Below are 19659 nucleotides of genomic sequence, written 5' to 3'. Positions count from 1 at the left end.
CCAGTGCCCTATATCTTGAGGTCAAATTTAGGTCACGTATTTGTTAACATGACCTAGTTTGCCAATTAAAAAACATTGCTAGTACTTAATTGATCATATATTATTATTGCAATTTTATCATTATTATTGTCATTATTAATCGTTTGAATATTTTCGTTCTGCAGATGAGAATTCGACGGCAAGCAAAGCTATTTGGAACGACGTGCTACGCCCGGTTACTACTGAAGGTAGCCTATCATAATCTACATCATACCCCCCTCCTCCCCCTGACAGCTAGGTGTCCAACGGATGTCCAAAGTCCGAGTTCACATAATCACGACCCTCTCGTTCTCCATCAATTCGACGATTCAGTTAAATCATGCTTAGCTATAAGTTTACGATACCACTGGTGATGACGCGACTCAGTCCTCAAGGCGATTCAGCAAAACTATGATTAATTGCTGATGAGGAGCTTCTAGTTTTCGGTGACTTTTCACTGACGATCCAGTAAAATTGCCATTCAGTAAATGTTATAGGGGCATTTCCCAAAATATTGATACTTGAAATTGATTTATTTTGACCTACTTCTTATAGTTGCTGCTATGCTGAATCGTAATGTGAAGGTCGTTATATATGGAGGGCAGTTTGATTTGATAGTGAACAATGTCGGTAAGTATGCGACAAATCTCCTTGTAAGAACATATGATATATGAAAAAAACCGATGTCATTTTAACGATCGATTTATTTGCGATAGTAACTGTTAATTCAACAACGCCCCCTGGTGACCTTCGAGGTTACGGATTTCGGAAGGGAAATGAAACGGCGGACGTCAAGAAGTACATTATTTACAATTACAAATCATGCTATGAAGATATAAGATCCATTTTTCTGGGGAACCCGAATATCATAGAATACAGAATATATTCATTTGATTCTAACCAAATTTTGCTACGTATAATGTGACAATTCGGATCCCTGCCGGAGGAGGCTGGATATCTAAAGAAAATTGAAATGCAAAAAGCAAAATTGTAACGGGACAGTGCAACATATCGCAACGCCCCCTGGTGACTGTTCACGTATTATGTATTTGTTTTTCAGCGACGGACCTGTGGTTAGATACGCTAGGCTGGAACCACATTGAGGGGTTCAAGGCATTATCGAGAGATCCCATGAAGACGTCTGCCAGTGATTCTACACCCCTGGCTTATCAGAAAAAATACATGAACTTACAACGCTTCTGGATCCTGGGTGCTGGCCATTACGTAAGTCCTTTTTTTTAAATTTGACTTTTTATGCTCTTGACCAGCGGGGGGGGGGGGGTTGTAATTCGTTTTGAATACTCAAACAATAAGGGACACTTTTTCAAAGGAAAGCACATTATAGGAATCAATCCCGATTCAGGGTATAAACCATTTTCTACCAGTTAGATGAAATAATGGTGTAAGGGTAGGCTTTCGACCCTCGCCCAAATACTCATCGGATTGGGTTAAGTTAATAAATCATTCTACATTTTTTCAAGAAGAGGGCATTTTAGTTTTTTGGGGGATTGCCTCACGAGGGGTGACGTTCCAGAATCCGTCCCTGAAGACGACCGTTGGGTATATAAGTCAGCGGGTAAAAAGTTGTTTCCAAGAGGATCTAGCTTTTCGGAAAAGGGGGTGCGCACTACTAACTTCAGGGTCAGGGGCAGGTCTGGGTTTGCTCCCACAGAAAAGTCTGAAAAATTACATGATATCATAAATATGCATTCTGAGCACTTTCCTGGTTGAAATATGTCATGAAATATGCTCACAAATTTCACCCCAGTCTGGGGGCGAAAATTCCAAGGTGATAGTGCTGTAGAAATTGGGGGGGGGGCGCCCTGCGCATCCCCCTAGATCCGCCACTGAGTAGTACGCCACGAGTATCTACGAATCGTCAGTATATTTCTCTTTCAGACACCCAGAGACAAACCGAGAGTGTTCAACCGTATTTTGAGAAAGATTTTCAGCGATTCGTAGAATCTTCATCTAAACGCGCCACTATTGTGATGAAAGACGAATAAAAACATAACAAGGCTACTTACTTACAATGTATACAAATAGTAGTTAAGGGTCAAAATTTAAAAATGTAAAATACTTTGAGCCTTCAGTCTAGTCAGTCTAGCCCCCGATGAAAACCGTGGAACTCGGGACTGGTACACCGGTATCTGAATCTCACCGGCGAAATTCACCAAACCATGGACTCTAAAAAAGTTTAGAGTCTATGATCAAACTAAGGCTAGGAAACCACCAACTGTTATCCCTTTTAACGATATCTCTCCTGTTACGCATTATACAGTCGGGCTAGAAACCATACCGTCAGGTTGGTGGATGTGAAGGTTTCCGGCTTTGGGGATAGATTCCCGATACAGCTCTGATACTGTTCATAAACGCTTCATAAATGCATTTATATTGCTATGAAAATATCCGTACAGATATTTGTATGATTCCAGTTACCTAAAACGCAGACGACAATCCTTCCTTTACAAAACAATCAGACATCGGGATTCAATTCCTAATAACTCTCTCCAAATCTAGTTACTTTATTTTATTCATACAATACATAAGAACTACAAAGATTTACGCACACACGCACGCACGCACGCACGCACGCACGTCGGCTATACGTAAGCTATACGTTCCTATCGGTACATAAAACTCAAGAAGTTCCAAAAACACCGAGCGACGTAGAACTTGCTGCGGTTTCTTGGATCCTGGCACGCCTTTTTCCGACCGAACCCCCACCTACCCTAGCGCAGTTTGTGCATTCGTGTCGAGCTTCTTTTCAGCGCGTGTGCCGAAAAAATACTGTAGGTGAAATTTCGAAGGGCAAATGAAAATCTACACCTTCAACCCGATTGGAAAATACGGTTTGGTGCTGTAGACGTCGGTGCGTCTCGGCCAGGCGGGTCTGCCCTCGGTCACCGGAGACTTCTTTTTACATCAATCGTGGCTAAAATCATCAGGATACGAACAGCTTTTGATCGAAAATCATGAAGAAAAGAAAAAAGGCACAATACTGAATCTCATAAATCAACCTTTTTTAATTTCGCATAAGCGTATACATAATATTCAAAGCATTTTTACGGCATTTAGACTCGACATTCTATAAGCAATCGAGTGACCTTGGGCGTAGTTCAGGATCAAGACAAGATAAAGCAGCAGGAGAACGAATTCCCTGGTCTCAAATTACAACGTCTTGAGTCCGTATCTTCGCCAGAGGACAGAAAATTTAAAAAAATCCTCATTACAACAGTTTTCAACGGCGGAAAAAGCGCTATCGGTAACAAATTGAATTTTTTTCAGTAAAATTTCATTGAAATACGAGAGATAATGTTGTAATAAATCAGTAACCAACAGTAAGACCCTCGGAGTAACGTAGGCCTAAAATTACAAATTTCCACATGCATCGAACAAATCAAATCAGTATTTCAAACTGGTGCGGGTCAAGCGCTGAAGGACGCACTAAATTGTTTACAGCAAATAATACAGAAAATAGGAAATAATACTCTATTCAACGAAATAATGCACCACAGCATAAACGTCTTTCAACTAATAGGCAAATCAATTTTTTTTCGAGTTTTTTAGACACCTCATAAGACCCCCCCCCCCGGTTTAGATCACTAAGTGCAAATGCTGTGGATAATAGACACCGGTATCGAGCTGAGACAGTTAATGTCCTGTATATAATGATATCCCGCCCCCCTCTGACTTAGAGACGCCTTCCAAACCTTTATCTAGCGTAAAATATTGAAAACAATTAATTTCCTCGCCTAAACTCTTCGTTCTTTTTGTTTCGAAATTCGGGCCCGGAGAAGAACGCGGAAACTCCGACGCGGCGATGAAATTCACGACGACCGACCGCCGGGCGGGGGTCGCGTGAATCACAAAAATCCGCGAAACTTGAAAAGACCACGCGTCGACTCGACGCCGCGAATACCGCGCCGTATTTTTGAAACCGGTCGGCGCCGGTAGATCCAAATGACGACTGATGCCGAGAACGATTGAATCGATTTCAAAATTTGGGACGAAAATAACGAGACTCCGGAAAAACGCAAATCCGATAACAGCTTAACCCTTTCAGTGCTGGCTAATTAATACCCAATAGTGCTGAAGATAATTGGAAAATTCTGAAAAATTCCACCCTAGTGTGTTGAATAACGGGCTGACCACTTTATTGCGTCTACACCGCAGCGCGGTGTATCGTTAGTTACTAATAGTTCACTATGTTTGACAGGTGCTTCCATCTTTCAAGAGAGATAATTACTAATTACTGATTAAATCAATACACCGCAGTGCGGTGTACTAGCAAAATCCATCACTGATTCGTACACCGCACTGCGGTGTAGACGCACTGAAAGGGTTAAACGAGTTCGGCTGTACGTCCTCGCTCATAAGATTTTGCTCAAACGGAGCCACCTATTGGTGAAATCAGAATCGAACTGCGTGGTCTTTTCAAATCGGCCTCTGTAATAAGTTACGTTAACATTATATTAACCTCATCATAACCACTTGTGGCGTATATTTACATCGCAAATAATGACATTCTGGCGCCATGCGTGACGTGTATTTATGTCGCAGATATATGTGTTTACCAAAACCGCTGGCGTGTAGCCGATAGGCTTGTCTGCCTCAATTTAGTTCCAATTTTTACTCATAGATGGAGGATTAGTACCTCAAACAGCCTCTAATACCGATTTCATCTTTTTCAAAGTTTTCAGTCGGACTGAAGAATTGTTCAAACTTTGTCTGGCGCGTTTTCATTCGGGGAATCCGTCTGCTCGCTTCGCTATCCGAGTAACGGATCTTCGCCGAGTTCGGTATCGACGTCAAACTCTGCAAAAAAAGAGTTCATCAATTTCAACGAGAAGTCTTTAAACATCCTCCCTCAGCAGGGATTTGAACCTGGTGACGTCACGGTACAAACCCCTGCCCCTAGTAGACACATCCTCCCCTGCACGGGTTTATGACGGGTTTATTCGGTAAAATATTCAGTTATACTGAAATTTGCGATGGAATGCTTCTACCCATCTGCAGAGATTTATCTATTACCAAATAAATCTCGCAGAAAATGTGCGGAATCATTCTGAAATGTCAGGTTCGTAAATTGAATAGATTTTCGATATAGGCAATAATTATTGCTTTGTGAAAGATTCAGCGATTGCTTACCCATCTCCTCGACCATGTCGCGCAGGACAGACGGCACGGCGACCCGGGTGGAGCTGCTCGGCTGAGTCACACCGCTAAAATTCACTGTATTAACCGACAAGTGATCCAGGGGTGACGCCTGATGACCTGCGTCCATTTCCACGTCCACCTCTTGTTGCTGTTCCAATTCACGCAAGATCTTTCTGGGGCCCCAGGGGGCGTTGCCCGACGAGACTGGATCAGACAACGAAGACGACGATCCTTCCGACAGCGCCGGCGGCTCGTAGTCATCTCCGACTCGAAACCGTTCGTCGTTTGGCGACAAATCTGCAATTACGTAAAAAACCAGAAAAATATTCGTGAATGTCCTGACGATTCGCATATTCTCGGAGCCACCCGCTTTTAATATAGTCCGCTTACCCAGAAGTTGGAAAACGACATGTTCCCGAAGCTGAGAAGCAAATTTGCGATCTTCAACATGGCTTAAACATTGTTTGAAGAAATCGACCAATTCCGGGACTAGTCCGCGATCCTTGATGTCCTGAAATTTAATTCAACGTTGATGAATTGTCTAAGATACGACGGGTGAAGAACTACACCCGTGTCAATCAAACTGTAGCCGGGAACCGCCCACTTCTGTTAATTGCTATTGCAGTGTGAAATGTGGACGATCAGTTTTGGAAAGTGTGCTGATAAATTATGTAATGTCTGTTGTTTGTAGTTCATTTTCTATTACAAATGTCTCAGGTGAAGCACTGAACAAATCAGAAGTGTGGACGATCAGTTTTTGAAAGTGAGCTGATAAAATGTCTAATGTCTGATGTTTGTAGTTCATTTTCAATTAAAGATGTCTCTGATGAAGTACTGAACACGTGTGAAGTGTGGACGATCAGTTTGTCTGGTGTTTGTAGTTCATTTTCTATTACAAATGTCTCGGCCTAAAATGTCTAATGTCTGGTGTTTGTAGTTCATTTTCAATCAAAAATGTCTCAGGTGAAGTTCTGAACACATGTGAAATGTGGACGATCAGTTTTTGAAAGTGTGCTGATAAAATGTCTAAATGTCTGGAGTTAATAGTACATTTTCAATGAAAAAAGGTTAAGTACTGAAGTGTGGACGATCACAAATTGAAAGAATACATGTAGTAGTGACAAAAGTGTTGAATTTATTTATTCAAGAGGAATGCGAAGTCAGAGCTGAAGATTGATACCTCTATCAATAACATGATGAAATTTCGTAAAACGCATCTAAAATTTCGACAACATGATGTATACAGATTCCGACTTACCGACAGATTCTCGCCAGACGTGCAATGAGATGGGATTGTAAACGCGTTCATCTGAGCGTCGCGGTGCTCGCGATAAAAGTAGAAGTACGGTCGCGGGTAGCCGGTGACCGCCATAACCATCGTTAAACCGAGACCGAACACGTCGACCTTCGTGTCGTAGCAACCGCACGTATCGAACTGGAATGAGAAATACGACGAACGAAATTCTAATGGACTTTCCAAAATTTACATCACTATCAAAAATTAAATGTCGGTCCATCCCGAAAATAATCGTCTGTTTGCCGTAACACCGACTCAAGTTTTCAGGATGAGTCGGTTGGTAGGTAGAAATATTTTCTGCAAAATTTTAGGGCAAAAAAACAAATTTATCACCTTTTTTAGGCCTATAAGGAAACGATATCAAAAATAAAATCTGTTTTAATTAATCCCCAAAAAAAAGTTTTCACTCGGTACCTTTGAAGTCGGGTCGGTCGGGTTACGGCGAACAGACCATATTTTGAGATGGCCTCAGTACATATACCCCAGCGTTTAAGCATTAATAATATATACAATTTCATTATAGGCATACTCCTTATCATAAACATTTTACTCCTGATACCTTATTATAGAACATGTCATGAGCTACCACTTTGCAATTGATCGTGGTAACAAAATATGCCTAGGTACCAATATAATAAGGAAATACGAAATAAGTTATTCTACTATTCAACGCCCCCTAGTGACCATATAAAATAACTAATGTTCGAGCAATGAAGGATAACACTGTCTATAAGTGTCTTCAAAATTTCCCTCGAAAACTTCCAAAATGTGTAAAAAGTGTTGATTTTGGCGAACAACAATGGCTGCCAGTCGGCCATCTTGAATCTGACAGGGCCAGTTTTTGGGCTGAAGATGTGTCTAGGGTAGATACATGTATGAACCAAATATCAAGACATTACCTTGAAGTGTCTTCAAAACTTCCCAAAATAACTGGATTCCGTCTACGGACGGACGGACGGACGAAAAGTGAACGCAACAGCCCGCTGGGACTTAAGTCCCAAGTGGCCTAACATGTCATCCCTTGATTGAACCAACTACTGCGACAACAGAGGATTCCACTTGTGGCAAGTGAGGATCCACCAGGTGTCGCTAGTGTTCAGTAGGGTATCAACTACTGCGACAACAGAGGATTCCACTTGTGGCAAGTGAGGATCCACAAGCTGCGCTGATAATGTCGGATAATAAAGCTGGATAAGATAACCTGTTGTGTCCATCCACATTACCTTTTCTGGGGCCAAATAATCATTGGTCCCACGAAACTTGCGTTTAGCCGGAGAGGTCTCAGCCAAACCAAAGTCAGCGAGTTTCACTTGCTTGCGATGGGGCGATATCAGGATGTTCAAACCTGAAAAACAGCGAAACACCAAAACTCAAAACGACTTTAATGATAATGATAATGATGTGATTCCTTATTCTCATTCTCAATCACTTTTAACAGTTCAGTAAAATTATGATTAGTTACTAATGACATCTTTCATGGCAATATTTCTATGATCCAGTAGAATTATGATTAGTTACTCATGGACGACCATCTCATTCTCAATAACTTCGACGATTCAGCAAAATTATGATTAGTTACTAATGACGACCTTCTTATTTTCAATTACTTCAACCATTCAGTAAAATTATGATTAGTTACCGAAGAGAGCGTCTCATTCTCTATGACTTCGACGATTCAGCAAAATTATGATTAGTTAATAATGACGACCTTCTTATTTTCAATTACTTCAACCATTCAGTAAAATTATGATTAGTTACCGAAGAGAGCGTCTCATTCTCTATGACTTCAACCATTCAGTAAAATTATGATTAGTTTCTGATGAGCGTGTCCCATTTCAATGACATTACCTTTGATGTCGTTGTGAATAATTTTTTTCTCTTCCAGGTAGGCTAGCACGGATACCAATTGTTTTGCAAACAGGATTACGTAATATTGCCCGAGTCCTGAATATCGCCTGCCCGAACATTTGGACAACATTTCCACGTATTTGATCAAGTTCGTACCCTGTACGCACTCCATCAACACGTGAACCGTGCCGCAATCCAAACCGACGCCGTAAATCGGCACCAGATTGTCGTGCGCCAAATGGAACACCATCCGAACTTCGTCCGGGAAGAACTTTTGTATTGCAATCTAGAAAATAGGAAGAAAATAGAATCAAATGCGAATTCATTTGAATAATATACACGCGAACCTGACAGTTGAGTTTTCACTTGTGGCAAGCGAGGATCAAGTGTGCAGTAGGACATCAGCTACTGCGGCAATAGAGGATTCAATTTGTGGCAAGTGATGATCCACCAGGTGTTGCTAGTGTGCAGTAGGACACCAACAACTGCGGCAATAGAGGATTCCACTTGTGGCAAGTGAGGATCCACCAGGTGTCGCTAGTGTGCAGTAGGACACCAACAACTGCGGCAATAGAGGATTCCACTTGTGGTAAGTGTGGATCCACCAGGTGTCGCTAGTGTGTAATAGGACATAAACTTCTACAGCATTAGAGGATTCTACTTGTGGTAAGTGAGGATCCACCAGGTGTCGCTAGTGTGCAGGAGGACACCAACAACTGCGGCAATAGAGGATTCCACTTGCGGTAAGTAAGGATCCTCCGGGTGGAAACACAGCTGGCTCGATGCCGGATTTCCTTTCAAATTCATTCAAAACCTAACAACAATAATCTCAATCGTAATCATTTAGAAATAAATGATTTTGAGAAATTTACGTACATTTTTCTGACAGTACGGCAGACGGCTGAATCGTTGTTCGTTGTGGTTGAAATCTTGGATTTCACAAACCTGACCAAACGACCCGGAACCGAGGACTCGCGTCGCCACGAACTGAAAACCTTCTAAGCGGCTTCCATTTTCAATCAGTATTTGCTACAAAAACCAATTGTGGCCATTTTATGTGTATCGAGAACATGTGCAGAATTTCGTTATATATTAAGCCGGACGTAGGTCGGCGTTGCATCACAAGTTGCCGCGCAAGTCTGTTGCGACGCGGTTGTCAGCGACTGTGTGTGACTAGTTGCTGCCAGTCGCAACAGCACGCAGGTCGGTTGCGACGGTCGCGTCGCAGAATGTAGAACATGTGCGACTCATTGCGACTGGCGTCGCTGCCAGTCGCAAGGTAATCGTCGCTGGCGGTCGCAGTGAGTCGCAAGCCGTCGTAAGGCCGACCTACGCCCGCCTTAGTCATAATCTAGACCCATTCAGTGTTTAGCGCTATTTGTAGTTGTGGTTTCAACAGAGGATACTAGGTGTCGCCTTGTGTCACATCATGGCCTGACCGCCCCTATAGTGAACACCTCCGACAGTTCAATACAGAGGTTCTACTGTAACTTACACAGGTTTTACTGTAACTTACCGATCTCAGCCCGCTGGAAACGACCCCGATTTGACCAGTGGCGGCGTCGTTATCGTTGCACAAATTTTGTCGCCTCAAGATTTCATCGACGATTTTAATCACGTCGTCAGGATCGTCGCTGTAGAAATACCCACCGGGCAGACGCGGCGCCAGTTGCCGAACAGCTGTCCGACGATCGACGACCATCGCCGGAGGTAACGCCGCGCCTTGGTCATCGCCGCTGTTGTCTTCAACGTGGCGTGCATAAACGCTATTATTTCTGAGCAGAAAGACAACGTCCGGCAGACGACATGTCTGAAAGTTAAAGTCAATTCAACGATTTGGTTGGACGAAAAAATAAGTTTTTCACGGCTGCCAAGCACTTAGTAACGAATAAAAATTTTTCCAGTAAGATGTTATTCAGACAAATATGAAAGAAAATGTTCAATTTAATCAGTTATCAACAGTAAGACCCTCAATTATATGTTATATATTTCCACATGCATCAAACAAATCAAATCAGTATTTCTGATTATAAAATAGTAACAATTACTGCAATAACTGCTCAAATTCAAAGGATTTCACAGCAGCTTTCATAGGATTATCCCTTTAGGAGTCTTTAAGGAATCAAGTAGTCGTAGACACCCTGGAACATAGGCCTACAACAACTCACCAGACAACAATTCACCTGATGACCATCGGCTGACGAATGCTTGATGACCAAGTACTCCCAAATCTTGTTCCACGTCATATCGTAGTCCAATGCCATCGGCAAACGATCGACAGAGCAGTATCGCATCAACGCGTGCAAGTCATCGCACAAAACGCACCCAGATTTCACGGCCATGAAGTTCATGCACTTCATGGCCTCAATCACGTGCTGGCCGGTAAACTCTCCGCGCTGAAAACGGAAAAACATTTTTGAAATAGATAGGCATTTGTAGCAGTTAGGACCGAGGCAAAAGTCCGTCCATTTTTGCAGTCATTGAAGAACAGTTCCGCACATTTTTCTTGATTGTTTCAGTGCGTCTACACCGCAGTGCGGCGTATAAATCGGTGATGGACTTTGCTAGTACATCGCATCACGGTTTATTGATGTACTGGTAATTACTTTTTATCTTCTTCGAAAAATGGCAGCACCAAACATACTGAAATATCACACTGCGGTGTAGACGCATTATAGTGGTGTATGCACATTATTCAACGCGCTGGGGTTGAATTTTTCAAAATCATCCGTTAACCCTTTCAGTGCGTCTACACCGCAGTGCGGTGTATGAATCAGTGATGGATTTTGCTAGTACACCGCACTACGGTGTATTGATGTAATTAGTAATTATCTCTCTTGAAAAATGGCAGCACCTATCAAACATAGTAAAATACTAGTAACTAACGATACACCCTACCCCGGTGTAGACGAACTATAGTGGTATTTGCGTTATTCAACACACTAGGGTGGAATTTTTCAGAATTTTCAAATTATCTTCAGCACTATAGGGTATTAATTAGCCAGCACTGAAAAGGTTAAACTGAAAAATCTTAATCGGAATTTACCTTCACTACCTGATTGAACCCATCAGGTATGCTACCATGTGGCGTGGGACATTGCTGACTGACGAAATCATCGGGCTGCAAATATAAAACATCGAATCAACATTGATTTTGGCAACGGCACCGTTCAGGAAAGACGACCACAAATCTCCCTATGACATCATAGGGGGCGTGATGTCACTCGCGCATCTTTTTTTATGATGTAATAAATGCTCAACCGACTATTTGCCTTTCGATCTACAGACACTTCCGGAAATTAAGGCAGCTTCCACAAATCCCCCTATGACATCATCATCAAGTTGCCCTGCGCTCTCATTGGCACTTCAGAAACAATGGCCGCCGAAGAGTGGTGTTCATGTCGACAGCATTCAGCGAGTTGTTTCTTTCTATAGGACAAATCATCAGCGGGTATTCCGATGATGTCATAGAGGGATTCACGAAAGCAGCCATCTTGTTTCCTAGAAGAGCCTGTAGATCGGATCACCATCGGGTATTTTGATGGCATTATAGGGCGATTCATGGAATCGTGGAAATTGATATATTTCTTACTCACCTCCGGTAGTTTATCTGGTGGACGCTTTTTATCGTCGTCGTCATCATCGTCATCTCCTTCAAACTTCTTTCCGTCGGTTTTTGCATTTCGACGGGGTCGTTTCGGTCGTGTACCATCGACACGCGCTCCAAATACGTTTGCATCCTACACACAATAGATACGATACAATCATTTACTACGCTACTACAGCAAGTGAGTATAAACCAGGTGTCGCGAGTGTGCAGTAGGACATAAACAACTGCAGCAATTGAGGATTCCACTTGTGGCAAGTGAGGGTCCACCAGGTGTCGCTAGTGTGCAGTAGGACATCAACAACTGCAGCAATTGAGGATTCCACTTGTGGCAAGTGAGGATCCACCAGGTGTCGCTAGTGTGCTGTAGGGCATCAACTACTGGGCAATAGAGGATTCTACTTCTGGCAGTAGTGGATCCACCAGGTGTCGCTAGTGCGCAGTAGGATATCAACTAATGCGGCAATAGAGGATTCCACTTGTGGCAAGTGAAGATCCAGCAGGTGTCGCAAGTGCACTGTAGGGTATCAACTACTGCGGCAATAGAGGATTCCACCGGTGGCAAGTGAGGATCTACTGAGTATTGCTAGCATTTTCTCAAATAAATTATTGATTTATTTTTTACCTGAGATGTACTCAAGTTTTCATCTTCTCCGTCGCTGGGACAACACACGGGTAATTCGCGTTCTCTGAGGAGCTTCTGGAGTTTCGAACCATGCAGTGCGAGGCGTACATCCGGTTCGACCGGCAACTCGTGTAGCGAGGCGCCGCGTTCCGTCTGCCGGAACCACGGCCGGCGTTTAGTCGTCGTTATCGGCGCCGCGTCGTCGATTTCCGTCGGCTGGATCGGCTGGAACGCTTCGTCGGTGGGGATCTCCGGTTCGCATTCTTCCGAACTGCCGCCGCATTTCGCTCTCTTCATCATGATGATATCCGAGCCGCTGCCACCAGTGTTCGGCGGGCGCGGTCTCTTTTGGTGGTGCGGTTGTTGTTCGACTCTGGTCTGCCCGTCATCGACCATCTGTAAAATACGAACGAAAAAAAAGCAATGACACCAGAACTGAACTCCACCGGAGCCGTCCGACAAAGTAACGACGGTTTCGAATACCACAGGTCGGATATTCTGAAGCGGGTCGCTTGGATAATACGTAATGATTCGGAACCACTAACTCGACATAGGAATGGAGGTGATGTCATTGATTTCGGAATTCTTGGGAGCCACCCATTAGGGAAAGGGAAACTGCACGCAGCTCGGAATGACTCGATTCGGATATTCTTGGAGCCACCCCTATTGGATCCTGTGAAAACAAAGTACGATCGATTTTGAACCGACAATTGAACCGATAATACTGCGTTTATAACTTTCTCGTGTTTTTAAACGCAACTGATTTTAATCATCTACGATGAACTCAGTCTGAAGAATATTCACATCGATGCTAACTGTGACCGAACACTGACGACTTTCAAACGCTCCTAGTTTCACCCTTGAAGCATGGCCGCATCAAAACAAAATCATTTATTCCTAAGATTTTCCAAATTCAAACAATACGACCATAATGCTAAGGACTCAGCCCCGAGACCATAAATGAGCGAGCAGATAATTGAAGAAACTCTCCTCGTTATCAGACGGAATTGAACTCACCATTTCTTCCATTTCTGTCATCTTGAACACATCAAAATGGGATCGCTGCTAACAGCAGATACGTGTCTGCAAAAAATGGAAAAAACAAATAAACCTAGTGACAAAATCGTCAAGAATCTGCATCAAAAATTACTAAATCTAAATTGAAGATTAGGAGCAGAGAACATGAAATGAAACGAGGACCAGTTGCACACAGTCATGTTATTAGTCCTAATAGTTACTCAATTCTCAAGACTGGTTGTTAGACTGCGTATAGAACCAAAATGAGCTTAGACTGGTCTAAAGTTGTTAGATTGGCAGAACCAAATATGAGCTTAGACTGGTCTTAAGTTGTTAGATTGGCAGAACCAAATATGAGCTTAGACTGGTCTTAAATTGTTAGAATTGGTTATAGAACCAAAATGAGCTTAGACTGGTCTTAAGTTGTTAGATTGGATACAGAACCAAAATGAGCATAGACTGGTCTTAAGTTGTTAGATTGGTTATAAAACCAAAATGAGCTTACACTGGTCTCAAGTTGTTTCATTGGTTATAGAACTAAAATGAGCTTAGACTGGTCTTAAGTTGTTAGATTGGTTATAGAACTAAAATGAGCTTAGACTGGTCTTAAGTTGTTAGATTGGTTATAGAACTAAAATGAACTTAGACTGGTCTTAAGTTGTTAGATTGGTTATAGAACTAAAATGAACTTAGACTGGTCTTAAGTTGTTAGATTGGTTATAGAACCAAAATGAGCTTAGACTGGTCTCAAGTTGTTAGATAGGTTATAAAACTAAAATGAGCTTAGACTGGTCTCAAGTTGTTAGATAGGTTATAAAACTAAAATGAGCTTAGACTGGTCTCAAGTTGTTAGATAGGTTATAAAACTAAAATGAGCTTAGACTGGTCTCAAGTTGTTAGATAGGTTATAAAACTAAAATGAGCTTAGACTGGTCTTAAGTTGTTAGATTGGTTATAAAACTAAAATGAGCTTATACTGGTCATAAGTTGTTAGATTGGTTATAAAACCAAATATGAGCTTAGACTGGTCTTAAATTGTTAGAATTGGTTATAGAACCAAAATGAGCTTAGACTGGTCTTAAGTTGTTAGATTGGATACAGAACCAAAATGAGCATAGACTGGTCTTAAGTTGTTAGATTGGTTATAAAACCAAAATGAGCTTACACTGGTCTCAAGTTGTTTCATTGGTTATAGAACTAAAATGAGCTTAGACTGGTCTTAAGTTGTTAGATTGGTTATAGAACTAAAATGAGCTTAGACTGGTCTTAAGTTGTTAGATTGGTTATAGAACTAAAATGAACTTAGACTGGTCTTAAGTTGTTAGATTGGTTATAGAACCAAAATGAGCTTACACTGGTCTTAAGTTGTTAGATTGGTTATAGAACCAAAATGAGCATAGACTGGTCTTAAGTTGTTTCATTGGTTAAAGAACTAAAATGAGCTTAGACTGGTCTTAAGTTGTTAGATTGGCTCTAGAACCAAAATGAGCTTTAAAATGGTTTAAAGTTGTTAGATTGGCTATTGAACTTACGATGGTTTCAGATTTGTCACTCTTAAAAAGTTGGTTTGAATTGAGTTCTATGGTTACATTAGCTTTTTACATCCCAAGTGAGCTTACGCTGATTTTAAGAAATCAGACCAATTCTAGAAATGAGCTTATGTCGTTAGATTGGTTCCTAGAATGAAAATGAGCTCAAAACCTCAATGTTTCTCCATTAAAATTTCAACCATTAGTGGTAAAAAATTGCACACGAACCCATTCCGACATCGCAAATCACAAACGCGACTCGAGTTTTTTCCAGTTCGATTCAGATCGTCGAATTAATGAATTAAAATTCACTAACCTGAATTAAATCAACAACAACTACGTTGATAATCCACAATTAGTCAGCGAGTAATTAAACAGTAATCAACAAGCGTGTTTCAATTGACAATTGCAACCGAGGCTAATCATATCACTACGCCTGGAAGTAGAGTAAAACCTGGTGGCGAGTATTCGAACTAGCATCTCTCTATACACGGTACAACCTTGAGTCTACGGCTTGTCGATCGAATGTAGGTCATTTAGGTCATTATCAATCGCATCGGAATTCTATCTACTGTAATACGCGTGTTTGCTATATTTATCAATTTTATACGTTCAAATCTGCGACAATAACAGTTTATCAAAACACCGTTTAATCAACAATTGGTTGCTATATCAGACAAATAATAACTATGCTACCAAAACCACGGACATTTTATCAGCACACTTTCAAAAACTGATCGTCCACGCTTCACATGTGTTCAGTGCTTCACCTGAGACATTTTTAATTGAAAATGAACTACAAACACCAGACATTAGACATTTTATCAGCACACTTTCAGAAACTGATCGTCCACACTTCACATGTGTTCAGTGTTTCACCTGAGACATTTCTAATTGAAAATGAACTACAAACACCAGACATTAGACATTTTATCAGCACACTTTCAGAAACTGATCGTCCACACTTCACATGTGTTCAGTGTTTCACCTGAGACATTTCTAATTGAAAATGAACTACAAACACCAGACATTAGACATTTTATCAGCACACTTTCAAAAACTGATTGTTCACATGTGTTCAGTACTTCGCCTGAGACATTTCTAATTGAAAATGAACTACAAACACCAGACATTAGACATTTTATCAGCACACTTTCAGAAACTGATCGTCCACACTTCACATGTGTTCAGTGCTTCACCTGAGACATTTTTAATTGAAAATGAACTTGAAATAATGAATGCATGAACCATCATATCCTGTCTTAATAATTGACCGAGTCAGCCATTCAGCTCTAACCACTATAGACTACCATTTAACTGAAATGATTTTGTTTGAAATGAGACCTTTTTAAAACTACATCCAACTCACAGTTACGTATGGTTTTGGGGTTAACCACCAAACCACAAAACAATCTGGTTTGTGGTTCGTACAACATCGAATGAAAAAAAAAACCACTTACATTCTTTAGAAAAAGAAACTTTATTCTATAGCACAGGAATTCATATAGAATTACGACAACACAACTACTAATAAACAGGTTTCTTAATCAGGAAATCCAAAATTCCTTAGAATGTCGACCCTTGACCATAAAATCTCTGATTAAACTATATTAAGATGCTCAGAGGGATCTGTTTCTCATCAAGAGCTTCCTTGTGGCACTCGACAACAAGACACCAATAATTCAAATTCCTGACTTTATATCAGAATTCCTTGATTTCCTTGAGAATAACCTCAATTTTAGCTTTATAGTCATACTTCAATCAGGGAGAGAGGGAGAGTGGGGGAGAGAGGGGGAGAGGAAAGAGAGGGAGAGAGGAAAGAGAGGGAGAGAGGAAAGAGAGGGAGAGTGGGAGGGGAGGGGAAACGGGTTTGTTCTCATTTCTCTCTATGTTGTTTACTATGATCCTGATATAGGCCTACATGCGAGTCAACGCTATTTTTGTCTTTCCATTATTTACCATGAAATACTACGAAAAATTCCTGAACTTTGTAAAACTGTAAAGACTGTAAATGACTGTGATTGGCTTGAGTGATTTGGATCACACGCGATATAAATATTATCATCACATGACTGTCTGCACTGTGTAGTACAGACAGACACTCCTCGCATGACCTTGACAGTACATCTAACAACTTAAGACCAGTCTAAGCTCATTTTCGTTTTACACCCAAACTAACTTAAGACCAGTCCAAGAAAATTTTGGTACACAGCATTTACCATCTTAGCAAAGACCATCTTACCAAAAAAATATATAGGCCTAGTACTGTTAGATAAATTCACAGGTCAGTTTTAATTTCTAATGCGCAGTTTAAATTATTTCCTGGTTTCGTTTTAATGGAGGGATTGAATCGATATTGAAACACGCCACCAAAACTAATATCAGCATTTAGACCTTTTCAAAAACACCCATTCAAAAGTATCTGACCTATTTTTCATAATGCGGGTTCAACAATCATTTTCAGGACGGTTTTTAAAATCCGCTATTTTGTTTTGTAAACATTTTTCTTTCTAAAATCTAGCCGGTTGACAATGAGCCCAATATTCTAATCTGAATCAGATTTATACACCCAGCACAATACGATGTACGCAGCTCATATTTTCAGGAGTCTAAACCCCTGACCCAACCAGGGGCGGGTCTAGGGGTAAATCCGAGGGTCTTCTCAGAATTCTAGGGGCATACCTAAAAAAGAAAAGGGCACTGATAACCACCAGCGCAGCGCGGGAGGCCAACACTGCTTCAGCGCAAAGCCCTTCCGGGGGGATCTGAGGCCTTCAAGAAAATTTAAAATTCCTGCACTGATTTGAAGCCATTTCCTGCATTTTGAGTCATGAAATTGTTTTGCGAGCAAAATCTTTTGAGGGCACTTGAGAATTTTGAGGGTTTTCCGGAAGACCTGTAAGACCCCCCTAGATCCGCGCCTGCCCGCTGCCATCGAGATTGATCTTCCTTGTTTTATGAAGTAGTAGGCCTACCCGTTTTAAGGGTTACAGACTTTGGAAGCTTGCCAAGGAGGATCTGAGGATTGCCCTTCCTTTTCAAGTTTTTTTTTTTTTAGGGGGGACACCACAACACTGTCGGACACTATGGCTAAAACTTAGATGTTGGTATTTTACTGGATCCATAGAAACATGGACAGTTCCAGAGCATATAAGCCATTGCCTGATATGGTCTAGAATTTATAAGTGCCCCCCCCCTTTGCTTGGCCATTCGTTGGCTAGGAGGATCCCCCTGGTCCTGGAATGCACGCTCAAAATTCCTTCCAATACTATTCTTAAGTCCTGACCCTAAATCCGCCCCTCTGACAAGGATACCGGGGTAGAGTTTTGACATTAGACCCGGCGGGCAAGCCGACATGATAGGACTTCAGTGTTGTTAGTTATGTGTGGGTGTGTGCGGGGGAGCTGAAAGGAGGACAGACCTACTAATAAATTACAAACAACAAACTAAAATAAAACGCTTTAATCTTCAATATTAACAATTGTCATTTCTAGATTTTTGATTTAAACAATTAAGTAATTAAGTACTCACATATCTGTGATGTCTGTCACCGGTAAGTTTCTTCCGATAAGTAAAATATTCGCGTTTAGTTTTATTCACGAAGTTTTCAGCCCGGACCGATACCAGCATTCTGTAGCTGTCGGCTCATATAGCGCGAAAGGTCGCGGCGTAGACTGGTTATCCGATGTCAATATTCAACAGGCCACCAGTCTAGCATCAGAATACCGTCGCGGGCTTTCTTGAACAAACAAACCAGCACATTCCGAAACGGTGATAGCCTGCCTACAGCCTGCTAAGGGTTCGAAAGAAGTTACGCTATGATAGAGCTTAGGAATTGAATTCTAAGACATGCAAAAATTTAGTTCGTCAGTTCGTTGAATAATTGGCATTGTTTACTATTTTTGTTAGCACTGTCCAGGATCTGCCAATATTGTGCTGGTTAAGTAACCCTTGACCCTTGTGGGCTTCACTGCACTTCAATTCAAAAAACTTTATCGAGGCAGAGGGTGTATTATTGATTCTAAGTGTCGGTCACGAAATGGCGGCATTACGATTGCGCAATCTGCCGCATTTTGCGGTTCGATCCCCATAAAATTGATATTCCCGGCGCGCACTCGCATTCGCGATTATTATTTTGCAGCGTCTGTGGTAAAATATCGCGCTCAGGACACAATTCAAAATGTGTTTGGAGCTGTGTGATTCGTTTTAAAAACAACGATTGGTACTTGAAACAATCTTGTCGCATTTAAAAAGTAGAGAATTAATTTTCTAGCACTAGAATTAACCGGCAATCACATTGATCTATGATGATTCACTATGGCATCTCATTTTCTGTATCTTATTAGTGATTGACCCTGATTTATTTCGTTTGATTTGGTTTGATTTGATTTTTGTCCCCTTACAAACCCAACACACCTGCTGGAAGGGAGGAAAGCTTTGAAATCGGAAATCGAAGTGGCAACGCGTGATCCGGGGTGGTAATCTAATTCATCAAATTCGTCTCTTAGCGTGTAACTTAGTTCTGATGAAAATGTTCATGGGTTAGTTCCAGTTGGAT

At 41.4% G+C, this 19659-nt stretch overlaps 1 protein-coding gene and 1 long non-coding RNA gene across 5 annotated transcripts; one reads left to right on the top strand and one right to left on the bottom strand.

Annotated features, from left to right (window-relative positions):
• Positions 1-184: 184 nt before the first annotated feature.
• Positions 185-1136, top strand: LOC141912312 (uncharacterized). Its single transcript, XR_012620141.1, has 3 exons — positions 185-227; positions 574-648; positions 1079-1136. It is a non-coding gene; the product is annotated as an uncharacterized LOC141912312 (long non-coding RNA).
• A 1896-nt stretch (positions 1137-3032) lies between these two features.
• LOC141911991 (uncharacterized) lies at positions 3033-18734 on the bottom strand. 4 transcript variants are annotated; one of them, XM_074803135.1, is made up of 15 exons: positions 18633-18725; positions 15105-15249; positions 13573-13638; positions 12556-12951; positions 11920-12063; positions 11370-11444; positions 10492-10719; positions 9840-10133; positions 9200-9352; positions 8324-8609; positions 7699-7820; positions 6437-6613; positions 5569-5689; positions 5170-5475; positions 3033-4836 (listed from the first exon to the last, which is right to left on the bottom strand). In XM_074803135.1, the coding sequence occupies exons 3-15, from the start codon at positions 13591-13593 to the stop codon at positions 4790-4792; spliced, it is 2370 nt and encodes a 789-aa protein (XP_074659236.1). In that variant the 5' UTR covers positions 13594-13638; positions 15105-15249; positions 18633-18725; the 3' UTR covers positions 3033-4789. The 4 variants fall into 4 exon arrangements, with proteins under 4 accessions (XP_074659236.1, XP_074659235.1, XP_074659234.1 ...); XM_074803134.1 differs by lacking the exon at positions 18633-18725 and adding an exon at positions 15418-15861; XM_074803133.1 differs by lacking the exon at positions 15105-15249 and having other exon boundaries at positions 18633-18734.
• Positions 18735-19659: the final 925 nt, after the last annotated feature.

The sequence above is a fragment of the Tubulanus polymorphus genome, chromosome 10, assembly GCF_964204645.1.
Source record: "Tubulanus polymorphus chromosome 10, tnTubPoly1.2, whole genome shotgun sequence".
NCBI classification, from domain to species: Eukaryota; Metazoa; Nemertea; class Palaeonemertea; order Tubulaniformes; family Tubulanidae; genus Tubulanus; species Tubulanus polymorphus.
Note: the sequence above shows the minus strand (reverse complement) of the source record. Positions and strands in the feature narration are given on the sequence as shown.